Below are 15,869 nucleotides of genomic sequence, written 5' to 3' on the forward strand. Positions count from 1 at the left end.
GCTTCAGCTTGAAGAGTCTAACATCGTCGGGAAGGCAGTACACGCGGCCACATCGGGCATCCCAGTTGATTTCATACTAGCCGCCGATGGATCAAATTTCGAAGTGTGGACCCGCGAGCTGTCTGAGAAGGCGACAATTCATCTGTCTGACAAAGACTACTACACCACGACGAAGACGAACTCGGTGCTCGAAAAAATAGGCAGAGCAATTTTTCTAGCCATGATTCACGAGTCCCTCAAGTCTGACGTACACGGTGCTTCGTCTTGTAATGCGATGTACGATCTGATGTTCAAGAAATTCAAATCGGTCAGTCGCGCGGCACAACTCGACGTTTTCTACCGATTCATCGAATTCAAGAACTTGGCAAACCCGACTTCAGCTGGGGTGGCATCGAAGCTGAAGGACCTGGCGACGGAGTGGAGAAATCGGAAAGTTACACTCACCGATGATGTGTTCATGGGTTTTGTGCTCCAGGCCAGCATCGGAAGAGACACTTCACTTGGTCAAGATTTCAATCGACGGATCGAGTTGGAACTTCAGAAGTCAGCAGATTGTACGACACCGACTTTTGACAAACTGATTCAGCTCCTGTCGGCCTGCAAACTCCAGGATGACCACACGCGACCCATAGGAAGACCTTCTTCGTCCCCATCTCATTCCCCAGCAATGCATCAATCGACAGCCGACCTCCCACCGTTCAACCAAGCGGCTTTTCTCACTGATGTCCCAGAGGTTGACTGGCCGGCCGCTCTGGAATTCTATCACGTCACAGCGAACCGATGCAGGAGCTGCGGAGACGCTTCGCACTACTTGAGAGACTGCCCCACCAGGTCCAGATAGACACCGGTAAACCGTTGACAGCGTGGCCCCGGAGCATTCTCCTACCGACCCACTCAGGCACCTCGCCCGCAAGCTCACCAGCCACCTTTCATGCCAATGATCGGCGCGGTCTACCCACCTCTCAACTTCCCGTTCGGTCAACCTCAGTTCGGCGTGCCTCCCGGTCTACAGTCCCGACAGCAACTCAACCCGACTCAGTATCTTCAACATTTTCAGATGCCCTATCCCCCTTCCCAACAGTTCTCGGCCCCACCGCAACATCAACAGCAGTTTCATCGACCAGCTGACAGCTACAGGCCTAACCCTGCCCAATCTCAACGCCAACAAACCAACCATTCCCGACCTCGACAAGACAATCAACGAGGGGGTGGGGCATCTGCGAGGGAGGTTGAGGTTTCAGACCTTCCCGATGGGGTGGCTGATGTGGATTTTGGTGCGATGACAGCGGAGATTGATGTGAGTACCCCAGCAATAGTCGACTCGGGAGCTACCCATCACCTCACGGGTTCTATCCAGCTCCTTCATAACTTCAGACTTCTCAAGTCTCCCATTGCTTTGAATGTAGCAACTGCGGGAGCTGGAGCCTTTATATCAGGCGCAGGCGAGTTACGTTTCCGAGAGCCCAGTGACACAACCATAACCATATCCGGTGTGCTGTTCTGTGAGCAGGCGTGTTCCACTTTAATTTCTCTGGCGGCCCTCAGGAAAGCTAACTGGTCATTCCAATATGACAACTGCAGTGATACTTTTTATATTTTCAATCCTGGTCGCATTCCTGTTTTCCGCTGCCCTTTCGAGCGAATCAAGAACAGATGGTGCATACCTTATCCGATCATCAAGCGTCCGGCTAACCCGGTTTTTCTTTCTCATTCTTCTTCTATCGCTTCCTCTCGTGTTCTTCCCTACTCTCCTATGCCGGCTGAAGGCGAGCAATCCCAGATTTCCTCTTGTTCTGATTCTCCAATTTTGAATATGCCCGACATTCCTGTTTCATACTCTCAATCTGTTCCTGCAATCAACGGCGAAAATGCCATTCCAACTCATGCAGCTTTAGGAGCAGGATCCAAGGATGAAGTGTCCTCCCCTAATGATCCGTTCATTACCCCGTTTGAAAGGGTTTATCCTTCCAGTTGGAGACCGGAGTCCCTGACAGAGTCAGAGAAGGTGCTTTTATTTTGGCATCGTATTTTTGGCCATGTGAGCCTACGCAAGATAAGGTCACTGATTAAACAGAAACTAGGGTTTGGTCTGCCTTCCGACTTACCGCCAGGAAAGATCCATTGCCCGGTGTGTGCTATTACAAAAAGCACAAGTCTCAATCCAGTCACCAGCACGATGCGTAGCCCGGCTAGGCTAGAAATACTATGCACTGATCTAATGGGGCCTTTCCCGGTTGAATCAGTCGATGGCGCAAAATACCTGCTTACCCTCAGGGATGTAGCGACGGGATACTCGTATGTGAGAAGCCTTAAGGCAAAGTCAGAAGCCAACGATGTCCTCATAGAGATAATCCAGAAGTTGGAGAAACAAACCGGAGACTCGGTTAAAATATTACGCAGCGACAACGGCGGGGAATTCGCAAGCAAGGCTTTTGGGAAATTTCTTAAAGAAAAAGGAATCATAGCGGAACGTTCTCTCCCCTATCACCATTATCAGAATGGGGTAGTAGAGCGTTTCAACCGCACCGTTGCGGATATGGGTCGCACGGTTCTTAGCGATAGCCAACTCCCACGTACATTTTGGAACTATGCTTTCCTCTGGGCTAATCATGTACTCAATAGGATTCCCAATAAGGCTAGTAAAGGAAAAACACCCTATGAAGGAATGTTTGGCCGTCCACCGAGTTTCACTACATTCAGGATTTTTGGGTCAAGGGTGTTTATCCACATTCCTAGTGAAAAGAGAGACAAGCTGGCGGATAGAGCTCTAGAAGCGTATGTGGTTTCTCACTTGGAGGCGAGCAAAGGATGGCTCTTTTATCTACCGTCCGAGAATCGTTTCGTCAGCTTGGCAATGGTACGCTTTGTTGACAGCGTACCTCGAGTCACGATTCCCAGTTCAAAGCAAATCAATCCAACAAATGCCGCCAACCCTCAAGGAAAAATGTCGCTTGAGTTCATTGCTCAACAGATAACCCTCGGGAACTTTGTCAATGAGATTGAGTTCGAGAATCAAGAACTCCTAGTTGATGCTGTGCTGCAATCATGCGCCTTCTATGGTGTAGACATACCAAAGACGTATAAACAAGCAATGAAGTCAGGCGACAAGCACAATTGGGCTGGGGCAATCGCAGAAGAACTCGCCAATCTTGAACAGATGGATGTCTGGGAATCTAAACCAATGCCGGCAGGGACCAAACCACTTGACGGTCGGTGGGTCTTTGCAAAGAAGACGGGGGCTGATGGGAATTCTACCCGTTTTAAAGCCCGCTACGTTGCTAAGGGCTTCAAGCAGATAGCGGGTAAAGATTTTAATGCGACGTTCGCACCCACGGCCACTTTTGTATCCTTGCGCCTGCTCCTCGCTATAGCGGCACGTTTTAATTGGCCTGTTCACAGCTTCGATTTCGTGGCGGCGTATCTCAACTCTCCCATCGACGAGGAGATTTGGTTCAAGCCGCCTGATGGGGTTGAGGTCCCGGCAGGACACGGTTTCTTGCTGAAAAAGGCTCTCTATGGGACTCGCCAGGCGGCAAGGTGCTGGTGGCTCCATCTGCGAGCCATACTCGACAAGCTCGGTTATTCCCCCTCCCAATATGACAACAGCTTATATATCCTACGGCACAAGGAAGAGTCAGGCGTTATCTGGGTCCACGTCGACGATGGCGTCGTCACTGCCTCCAGTGAGGCCCTAATCAAGAAGCTTGAAGTTGATCTCAAGGACGTGTTGAGAATCAAATGGAGTTCCCATCTGGATTCCATAGTGAGGCTGAATATTGAGCGTACTGAGTCTGGTTTCATTCTTACGCAGCCAAAGCTCACCCAGACCATTCTGGATGAAGAATGGGATGGGATACAGGTAGCCAAAACTCCGCTCCCACCGAATTTCAATGCCGCGACGGAAGAAGGTGATCCAGCGTCCTCCTCGAAGTACCTGCATGTCATTGGCATGTTTAGCTATTTGGCAGTTGGGACAAGGCCTGACATAGCTTTTGCGGTTAACTATTTGGCGCGTTTCTCCGCCAAACCAAGTGTTACCCATTGGAAGGGATTACGACATCTTGTGAATTATTTGGCAGGTTCTACTGATCAACGTTTATGCCTTTTCCCCAACAGAGAGCCCAAGGCTTTGAAGACTTTCTGTGATGCATCCTGGGGTGGCGAGTTCTCGCGGTCATCTTTTGGAGTTTTGGTGGAATTCATAGGGTGCCCAGTCCTGTGGGTGGCGCGAAGGCAGGCCTCCGTGGCGGCCTCGACATGCCACACGGAATACATGGCGTTGGGAGCTGCCACGAGACATACTTTATGGGTAAGGCACCTGCTTAAAGATATTCTCAAGACTGATTTCGTTGGCCACATCTACTGCGACAATCAATCGGCAGTGAAGGTGGGAACCGATGACGCTGCGAACAAGCGCACAAGGCATACTGACCGTGATTTTTACATCACCAACAAAGCCCTGTTTTGTAAGTTAACAACACTGACTTGGATTCCGACCAGCAAACAAAAAGCGGATATTTTCACTAAAAGTCTCCCGCCTGAACTGTTCAAGAGGATGAGAAGTTTTGTTTTTAAAGCTTCCTAATTTCTTTCCTATCTCTTTCTTCCTTTCTCTTTTTATATCCTCCATTGTTTGTTTCCGGAACTATCTCAATATTTCCTCTGGGTATGCCTCTTATATACGAAATTCTGTGTTTTAAACTCTACTGCTCTTTTGTTTTCCTTTTCTTTCTTTCTTCTCTTTCATGCATATTTTTGTAGATAGGGTCTAGCGGCTAGGCGAGGGGGTGGCTGTTGTAACCTAACCACTTAGGTTACAATTAGTGACACTCGCCTACCAATAGACCATACTATGTCCCTCGGAGAATAAGCTGCAGAGCGGATTCTCCGCATTCACTACGTTATTCAGGTCTTTTGTCACATTAGTGCTGTCACTACATGTATCACATGTGTGATAGGTGACTATGTATAACGATAAACATAAGGGTCCCTTTTATGACCCTTATGTACACATTGTAAGGGTGTCTCAATTATAAGGGTGTCTAAATAATAGACTCGGAGTTGGTTTCCTTTTCAACTCCTCTCACTCCCATCTCCATTCGCTTAATCTTCAATATCACCTGCTCAATGCCCCACCGATCCAACTCACAGGCGCCATCCCGCGGTCAATCGAACTCACGAACGTCTTCTCAAACAAACACCCGGAGGCAAACCATTTCCACTGACTCATCTAGGCGTCGTACCTCCAGGCTCGCCGAGGCACAAGAGGCCGCCGCTGAAGCACGCAGAGCAGCATTTCTACGACTTTCTCAACGACAAGGGCTGGGGGGGCCGGCAAATAGTTTTCTGCAAGAATTGAATGAAGAATCTGACAAAACCGAAGATCCCTCCGATGAAGAAGATCACCAAAGACATGACAATGCTGCCAACCCGTTTGATCCCCTTCCTGTAAACTCAAATGATTCCAATCCCGAGCGCAATGACAGCGGACTTGAAGAGCATTCAGAATACTATTGCCTTTGACGCTATGCTGACAGAAGAGAGGAGATGAGTCAAAAATGGAACGAGCTCAATAATCAAGTTGTTGCTGCATACCTACTGTGTCAACAAACCACTCTCAACTGGACCACCCCACCAAATGATTACACCCTACCACCAGGCGTATGTACATGTCCGTCCAACAAAATTTCAATACGGAAAGTGGATTTAATTGATAGGCTCTGTAAGCAACTTTACTCTTATTATTCCAATTGAAACATCATCATGGCTGATTTTCTATAATCAGACCGTCATCCAGGGAAGCCTATACCTTTTTGCAAGTGCACACCGGATGTTGTTTGATTAATTCACTACGGCTATTTCGCATGTTTGGCAGAAGCACCTTGCACAGCCTTTTCAATACAACTAGTTCAGTACCACCATCACTTATGGCAAGCAACTGCGGTATCTGCGTCAGGGTTCCTTGAATCCCTGAGCTCTTTCCTTGACACTCATACAGATACTCCTTTGCTCAACCGTGGAAGTACTCATAAGCGTTGTCAGCTCTGTGTCCCCTTCTCACACTGCAGTGACCTCTACTCCCGCATCCTGACTGGCCAAAAAAAGTTGTTTGAATATGGATTACAACTGACAAAATCAGACAAGTGGGCCAACAAATTCCCACAATGCTTTGGACCCCAACACCACGAGATTAAATCTGATCCAACTGAGCCTGATTTTATGATAGCACTGGACGGAAACTTTCAGCAACAATGCTATGCTGATGCCAGCAAAGACAATCCACGTGAGGAGCAATACCCAGAGAGCTTTATCCTTCCTTCAAAGATTGCAAACAACATGGAGGCTTTGAGTGCATCAGAACATGTGGCAGTAGGAATCAATGTATGTTAGTATGTTACTCTTTGACTGCTATCTCACTGACTTGAGTGACACCACAGACGTTTGCTCAGCACCTGTTTACAAGTGCCTTCGCACAATCCATGCCGAGGTTTGGTCCAATCCTTGTAAGGTACTGGTTTGAAGTTGGTTTGATGTTGGTCTGATCTTTGTTCAAAGAATGGTTGATTTCAGGGGCAATCTAACCGGATCCTAACTGGAATTGTATGGGATGTATTGTGGAAGTTACATGTAGAACATACACCATACCTATGCTGAATTAAGCCCAACTGTGATCAGGTGGACTCGATCCACAATATTGACCAAATATATGAATGTTTTGACCTGATTTTTTAACTCTGTGTATACCCATACCCTGTAGATTGCTCTGATGCATGTTTTTGTATTTTTTTGGGTCAGCCTAAGTACGCTCCAAAAAATCCCAAAAGCACTCCACAAATGAGTGTATGGAGTGCACGCTCCAATGATTGTTGGAGTACAGAGTAGAATACTCCAAGTTGGCTGGAGTGCAGAACCAGGGACTCAAGAGTCTTTGGAGTGCACCACAAAGAACTGCAGTGGCCAGCAAATGTATCGAGTGCCGGTGAGTCCCACTCCATAAAATTAGAGTGCATATCCCCAGCACTCCATTCATGATATTTCTCCTCCCTGAAAGGTGAGTGCAGAGCTGGAGTGCATATGGGGTTCAAGTTGAACCCCAGTCAAGCAGGGTATACTATGTACACACCCTTTCTGGCCCACCTGGATGCCCGCTGACATCTCTTTATCACCGGTACACCACGGGGGCAAAAGAAAACAATCTTGATTGGAGTGGAATCTCCTCTTCATGACTGGTCCATGCCGGTGATTGAGGGGACTCACACCTCTTGATGACCGTTGTGTACAGGTCATTGAGAGGAGTGATTCCCCCCGATGACCAGTACAGACCGGGATTGAGGAGGTTCACACCTCCTGTTGATGACTGGCCTGTGCTGGTCATCAAGGGGAGTCACACCTCAATGACAGGTGTGTACAGGTCATCGAGAGGTGTGATTCCCCCCGATGACCGGTACAGACCGGCATCAAGGAGATTCACACCTCCTCTCAATGAATGGTCCGTGCCGGTCATCAAGGGGACTCAAACCTCTCAATGACCGGATTGTGCCGGTGTGGTATGCAAAAATGTGAAAAATCAAAAGTTTTTCTTGTGTACATACAGAAGGCCTCAAGATACCATCCATATGACACCATAAATGGACTCCACGGCTAAATTAACCCCTATTCCCCACTGGAAGCATCACTGGAGCCCCACTACACTGGAAGTTAGACCCTCTGGACAACCTGTAGCACCCAGTCAACCACCTGTCAGGCGCCTCAAGTCACATTCCCCGCACCATTCTATCCCCACTACATATATTGGTTTGGTTTTGTTTGTTATGTACATGACATCATGCAGCACTGCCCCTGCAGGCTGTGCCCCTTCAACTGAATGGTTCCCCGCATTCTAGTTCCTTCTAACTCCACTTTGTTTGGTCTTATTACATCACCTGATCATTCCCTGCACAGCTTATGCACCCCTTGCATAAATTATGACATCATCTGGCACATCCCCTCCTCATGTATGCACCCCTTGCATAAATTGTACACAGCCACTCCCTCTTAACTCCCTCATGTTGTACAGTCCAGGCCAGCTAAAATACCTCACTCAGGGGCTGCCCTGGAGCCAAAATCCCTCACATTTGTCTATATAAGGAGCTCTCTTCCCCCCCATTTGTAGTTCCTCAGTTTATTACTCATCAAGTTTTATACTCACCCATCACCCAAAACACTTACGTACCCACTCAACCCTCTCACTTACATATAGCAACTCTTACATACTGAATAACAACCTTTTTATACTGTGTCACGAGGAACTTATCTTGAGCTAACCACTCCTATCACTTATTAAAGCTTGCCAAGCTTACCTTGGTGGGTCTTGTAGCTGGTAGTATAGAAGGGCAGAGCTTGCACCTCCTTCATCCCCTTCTCCATTCAGCAAAAGGGTTTCACAACCACTTTTGAGTCTTACAAGGGAGTCCCCAACGTGATAGGATAACCTTTTTCAATTGACACCGTATTACCGATTTCAACGACTCGAACTAACGTCAAAGGAAAACGACTTCTAGCGGCGAAAGGATCAAATTCATTGACAAAATCTACAAACTCGACGGCATATTCAGTTATTCTGTTGGACAACTAGTCAAATATTAGACACCATCTTACAAAACAAATTACGTACCTCTGAAAAGAAACGTTACAACCACTCTGAGACGAGGATCTTGAAGAAGCAGCATAACTTATTAAACCAGGAGATGGGCAGAACGACCTTAGGAATCTGGATAAGTTAGGGGTCTGTTGAAGAGAACTTTGGAAGGAGCAGCCTGATTTATTAAACCAAAAGATGGGCAGAACAACCCTAGGAATTCGGATAAATTGGTAGACTGTTGAACAGTACTTCCCAGATTGTTAAGTAATTTTTTGATATCAAAATATAAGAAATACCCCCAATTTGCCCTGGTAAAGAGACCAGAGACCAGATATTATTGTTTCTTTTTCAGAGCACAGTAAAAACAGTTATCAACGGATTGTGATATTACAAAACTAGGAATCAACAAGACAGCATGAGTTTACCGTTCAGCGCACCAGATTTGGAAAATGGATTCGCTCCTCCATTGACCCCTTTTAGGAACAGACCTGCGGCCAGAACTTCAGCCTTGAATTGGAATACGGATACGACAAATCCACCTGCACCACCTAGAAAAGACAAAGGAAAGGGAATTGACCTTCAACTCAGAGACCAATGTGAAGATGAATTGTCAGATTCAGACAAAACTCCTCAAAACACTAACTTACCGCAACGTAACAATACTCCACGTCAACCTATATCCGGGTACGGAACCCACAACACGGAAAATATTCAAGAACCTATGTATCAACCTCAATTTCAACAACAACAACAACCGGTCCCACCCCCACCGTTTCAGCAACCACCTATTCAGCATCCACAAGCTTTTTATCCGCAGTACTACCAACCACCAGCGGTCCAAAAAGTCAAACCGGTCATATTAAGGAACCTGGTCTCTTCTATGATGGCAACCAATTCATGAAGTTCTTAAAACGTTTTGAAAGAACGGCCAATGCTTTCCAAGCGACGGATTACGATAAGGCGCTTCAGATTGGACAATTTGTGCGGACGGAGGAACTCAAGAGCGAACTTGAGGAGATGGACGGATATGACGACTGCGACTGGAAAAAATTACGAAAAGGAATGGTCAAAACGTGGGGGGACTTAGATAATACCTTTATGTACACCACCAACAACCTAATTGATGTAGCAGAACAACAAGCCAGGAGAGGGATTTCGACACCTATCTCGGAAAATGCACTTCAATTCTTGGTTGCCTGGTCAAAAATGATAGCATCAAGTACGAGGACCCCGGCCTGCTATTCCTGATTCCTTTCTTGAGAGAAAGCCAGGAAAACATCAAAAGGACCTTATTGTACAAAGGCCAGCTTCCAACAGGAAAGGACGGAAACACCAAAGCACCTCAATGGAACCATCTGGTTGCAGCTACAGAAACAGAAGTTATACGGATTGAGGAACGTTACAAACAGCTTCACAATCTAGAGCAAGAACTTATAGAACTGCGAAAACAAGTGGAGGCTCTAGGCTTACCTCCTGATTACAACCATCAACTCAATTGCTCAGAGGAACCACTTGAGCATGTCCTGGAACCAGCCATTGAAATTAAACACCCTGTGAGGGACATTGCAGAAACAAAAACAGAAATCCCAGAACCTATGATGGACGTTACGGAAAAAGAACCGGAAAATTACTCTCAGGAATTGGTTTTTCAACAAGCGGCCTCAACAATCCAGCAACCAGCTACGGTGGTGAACCAGAAATCCGCCAAGTCAAACTTAATGGATACGGCAATGGAGCTGAAGCACATTGTTATTGACATACTAGAATTTGGCCCAGACAGCGTGGATACAGCTATTGGTATGGATCAGGAAGAAATCTTGGATCAATCTGTTCAACAAATCAAAACCTTGGATTGTCAGCCACATCAACTCATCAGAAACTATGATTCAAAAATTGAAGATTCCTACCTCACAGAAGTAACTCAGAAAGATACTCAATTTCTGCTCACCCCTGAAACAATTTGGATTGAAGACATCAACCAACCTGGAAGCAAGATTTTCAACAAGCACCTCTTCAAACCTCACTTGGATCAAAATGAAAAATATATTACCAAAACCTTACCCCAAGAACCACGAACCACAGATGTGGACCCTGAAGCAAAGAAAGACAACTGCATCAGTCTATACAACCCAAATATTCATTCTACAGATCTCAAATCAACAAACTCACAATTTTTGGTCAATCTGAATCCACTTTGTCCGCCTGCTGAAGAAGTATTCGTGACTCTGCCGGCGCCAGTTCCTCCGGATATCATCTCAAACCCAACTTATTCAAGGAATAAATTAAAATCAGAAAAAGAATTGGAAAGATCAATCAACCTCCCATCTCAACTCAAAGCACAAAATAAACATTTTTTTCTCTTATTTTACTTACTCAAGAAGCTCCTTTTTCAACTGCCACTGAAGATCCCGCCGGACCGCTTTGGACAACTCCATACAACCTTCAGCCGCTCAGGTATCCTTGTTGGAATTGGTTAAACTATATCTTTTTTGTTTCTCTTTTCTACAGTCATCAAGACTAGACATCAGTTCTAAATTCTGAAAATCTCACAGCTAGAATCTTTCAAGTTGGGGGAGGAACTCACATTCTTTTACACTTCACTCTTTCATCACCGTCCTCCCTCAAGCACTCTGAAAATCTTATTAATTTCCCCCCTAAAAGTCTTCTCAATGAATCTAAAAAAAAAAAAAAAAAAAAAAAATCCCTAAAAAAGATAAAAAAAAAAAAAAAAAAACTACCTCCTAGGCATGATGCTAAACTGCTGAAGCCATCAAAACTATCATATCAATCATTCTTTTAAGTTGGGGGAGGAACTCACTCTTTCACTTTTTTTTCCGCCCTCCTCCCTTCACTCCTCTTCTATTTCCAGCACTATCCTCCACCACCACTTCAATGAATTCTCTCACAGCTCCAGCTCAAATCCACTCCTACAAGAACTCACAATGGATGACTTCCCGTCATCATTTAGGGAGCTCTAGATGCCTCTCTAAATCCTAAATTAAGATACCTATCAAAAACTCAACCAGTGCACATGGAAGTAATGAACTGTAGGGCTAGGAAAACATTTCCCTTTTTGTCAAAAATTGAGAATTTGGATGTGTAAATTGAGATCTGGGAGGCTCCCAGACTCGACGGGAAGTCCTCCAATGTCTATCTATTTTTCACTGATTCTAGGCATGGCTTACTTACTTAAAAGTTATCCTGTTAAAGGTTGAGGACAACCTGCCAAGTTGGGGGAGGGGGATTCAAGTTGCATTACAACATTCAGATTGTTTCAATTTTTTTCGCAGCTGGATCAACTTAAAACCCAATAAAATTTCCAGTCAAACTGATTAATCTATTACAACTCGGCGGAATCATAACTGAAAATCTGCGGCAGATATACTCAACATCCAGGATGCAAAACTCGCTAATTAGGACTCGACAAACAGCACTCTGCTAAGTGGCATCAGCAACATCGATTTTGACTCGCAGCGGAACCCGGACAAGGGCGTAGACAATAAGTATAAGAAGCTTGGTGGGAAGGATAGCTCATATTGCTTGCTAGGCGGGGCCTGCGTGTCCCACAAGATCATCCAACTCCTCCGCTCGCAACTCACCAAGGTATCTCCGAGGTAGTGAAGACAAATCCATCGGCCAGCTTCTTCGGCTGCGACTCGCCAAGGTATCGCCAAGGTAATCGATCCAAACACAGTGACGACGGTACTGTGCATAGTTCGGATGACGTGGCCTGGATATACCAGCGAGAAGGACCTATTCCGAAGACTCAGTTGGGTGCTCATAGCCAACAGAGTGATGGGAATTGATGCAAACAAACACTACTTACGATGGTGGTGCCCTTGGTTCCAGCCATTCGGAATGGCCGACGGTAGAAGAACCCGGAGCCCGTTTCCATATAAAAGCAACTCGGCTGCAGACGCAGGACCGAGCACAATAACCAAGCTGTCTGACAGCTGCAGGTGGTGGCACGGGTCGACGAGGCGGCGAGTTGAATCGAGTCGGATCCAAGGCGGGGTTGAATAGAAGTGACTGGGCTACCTCGCCTCCAAGGTAACTCCATGCGGTATCTCCGGTTGGAACCAAACATCGGAGGTGTACCGGTGCGCGTACAGGACTCAGGAAAAATGCCTAGGAAATCGAGTTGATTTCTGGATGACTGAGGAAAAGGTTAAAAAGTGGACCAAGTCCCTACAAGAGGGGCTGCTTTTATAAAGGAGCCACGAAAACAAACAAGCACGTCATAAGAGTGTACAACTATGCACTAAAGAAACGTGCTACATGGCTAAGAATGAAAGAAACCTCTTCGACTGAGAAGAGCAAGAACAACTGAATAGCTCGGCACGCTAAACCCGGGCTTAGTCCCGGCCGGGATGAATAGGCTATTGAGTACCCTGTATAGTACAGGGCTCAACAGCCGCTCCTCATCCTAGCGTGACATCTGAAATAGGGTCACATGTAGCCCGGCTACAACATCCCCCCCTCTAGACAGGGGCCGTCCCGGACCCTGCCGGGGGTGGACCTAAGCGAAGCCTGAGTCGCCTGCCCGGTGCTGCTGCCGGCCCGGAGGCCGGTGACTGACTTGATCCTCCATCAGCAGGTCCGCCTGCTACGGAAGTACTTGGCTTGGCCTTGGCTATAGCCTTGGCCTTCTTTAGCAATTCTTTTGCTACTCGAGCGTTGGCCCGCTTCTCCCGCTGAACTAACGCGGGAGGAGGTGCCCACATATCATTAACTATTAAAGATCTCAGGGCTACCGGCTTGAGACTGTTCCCATTAACCGGCCTAGGGTACTCCACACCCTCATGGTCAACAATAATGTAGACATTATTGTTGAGGACCTTATCTATTGAGAAAGGCCCGAACCAACGGGGAGAGCCTTTCGTATGTTTTTCGTTGCACAGTTTCACGTACTGCCCCACTACTAGACCTTCTAAATCCCGCGCAAACACAGTCTTCCCATCAAAGGAATCCTTGTTCTTCTGCGCTCGCACCGCGGTATTGCCCGTCGCGGTCAACCGGGTCTTATTCAGCTCGGCTACCCGAGACTGAAGCTCTTCTTGGCCCGGAAGAACCGGGTCTGCTGCGATCATCCTTCGACGATGCTTAGGCAAGCGGGGTTTGACGCCGTAGAGTAACTCAAACGGCGAGAACCCACTGCTATCACTAACATGAATCCTAGCCGAGAACAAAGCCGCCGGCAAACACATTTCCCATCTGGAGGGATCGCCGGTGGTGTTCATCCTGAAAAGAGCGGCTTCTAAAATCCCGTTGAAGCGCTCGCTCTTGCCGTTCGTCTGCGGGTGATACCCGGACGTGCGGACTTGCTTCATTCCTGCTGCTGCCAGGAACTTAGTGAATCCCGCTGACAGATAGTTTGAACCTCGGTCCGTGAGGAATTCCTTAGGCGCCCCATATGGCGTCACTACATGATCAAAGATGGCTTGTGCCAACTCGGCTGCCAATGCTTCCTTCAATGGAACAGCCACCGGCCAAGAGGTACAGTGGTCTATCGCTGTGATTATCCACTTGTACCCGCTTGGCTTGCTCTCTGGCATCTGGATAAGATCGGAGGACCACCTCTCGAAGGGGCCCACCGCTGGCAGGAGTCGCTGTAACCCTGTTTCTTGCTTTGGATGCGGCCTTTCTTGTGTCTGACAAGAAGCACAGGTACGTACATAACTCTGTACATCATCGTACCTCTTAGGCCACCACCCCCGTCCCCGCAGGATCTGCAGAGTGCAGTCCCGGCCCCTATGGCCAAGTTCATCGTGAACCGCACGGAGAAGATCGAATCTATACGCGAACGCTACAAACGGCGACCGCTCCTTCAACCCACGACGACCAAGATAAATCAGGGTTTTGTTGACCGGATCGTACTCAAAAAGCTCGAGGTTTTCTTTCGCCCGAGTGACTAGATGGTTGGGAATTCCAACAGGTAAGTCTCTTCCCTCTATCAAATAGGGAATAATCAACGGCCAATCAGTCTCATGGAGCTGATCGGTTACCTCTGCTAAAAGGGCCAAATCACTCCTACGCGACAGCGCATCTGGCACGACGTTGTCCGATCCCTTCTTATAACGAATCTCAATGTCCATCTCGGCGAACTCTTCGATCCACCGGAGGAGATGTTTCGTTGGGAGCAGCTGGGTAGACAGGTAAGCCAACGAAGCATGATCTGTATACACTACCGTTGTTCCTACCGCCCCGTCCAAATATACGTGCCATTTCCTCCACGCGTGAATGATAGCTAACAATTCTCGTTCCTGCGCCGGGTAATTCACTTGCGCCTTATTCAACTTACAGGACTCAAAAGCCACTGGATGGAGAACCAAATCGTCGCCATCTTGAAGAAGAACCGCACCGACCGCAAAATCTGAAGCGTCGGTTTCCATCACAAATTTCTTGAGAGTATCCGGCATCAACAGGACTGGTGCACTGGTAAGTGCCCTTTTTAACTCGATGAAAGCTACTTCCTGCACCGGAAGCCAAATCACCGTTTGACGCTTTGTTACTCCACCTGCGGTCAGGTCGTGTAACGGTGCGGCGATCTTAGCGAAGTTCTTCACGTAACGTCGTTAAAACCCGCACAGCCCGAGGAAAGACCTAACATCGAAAACCGTCTGAGGTCGAGGCCAATCCCGGACGCTCTCTAGCTTCGACTCCATTGGTCGAATCGAATTGTATCCGATAACGTGTCCCACGTATTGGATCTCTCAAAGACCGAACGAACATTTCGCCCCGCTGCATTTCAGCTCCTCTCTTTGGAGAACTTCGAGGACTTTGCGGACGTGCTCGACATGCTCCTCCGCCGATTTCAAATAAATCAAGATGTCGTCCAAGTAGACTTGGACGAACACGTCGATGAACTCCCAAAGAATGTGAGTCATCATTCTTTGAAAAGTGGCCGGGGTGTTAACTAACCCGAACGGCATAACTAACCACTCAAAGTGACCATATTTTGTCCCGAACGCTGTTTTAGGGACGTCTGACTCGGCTATCCGCATCTGGTGGAAGCCCTGTTGCAGGTCAATTTTCGAAAAGAACCGAGCCCTGCGAAGAGCGTCGAAACACTCTTGGATTATCGGCAACGGATGCCGATCTTTCTTGGTAAGTGAATTGACTTTTCTAAAATCAACACAAAGCCTGACTTTCCCCGAAGTGGGGTGCTTTACCATAACTATTGGTGAAGACCAGGCAGACGTCGACGGACGAATGAACCCGGCTTCCTGCAACCCCGCTAGCCGTTCTT

General features: G+C 47.4%; 1 protein-coding gene across 1 annotated transcript; it reads left to right on the forward strand.

Annotated features, from left to right (window-relative positions):
• Window positions 1–5,127: 5,127 nt before the first annotated feature.
• On the forward strand, window positions 5,128–5,523 carry PtA15_1A301 (uncharacterized protein; the record flags this gene model as incomplete). The annotated part of the gene is made up of 2 exons (XM_053165315.1): window positions 5,128–5,183; window positions 5,250–5,523. 2 exons carry the CDS (start codon window positions 5,128–5,130, stop codon window positions 5,521–5,523), a joined length of 330 nt encoding a protein of 109 aa, XP_053016518.1.
• Between the last annotated feature and the right edge of the window lie 10,346 nt (window positions 5,524–15,869).

Source organism: Puccinia triticina, chromosome 1A, assembly GCF_026914185.1.
Source record: "Puccinia triticina chromosome 1A, complete sequence".
Lineage (NCBI taxonomy): Eukaryota > Fungi > Basidiomycota > Pucciniomycetes > Pucciniales > Pucciniaceae > Puccinia > Puccinia triticina.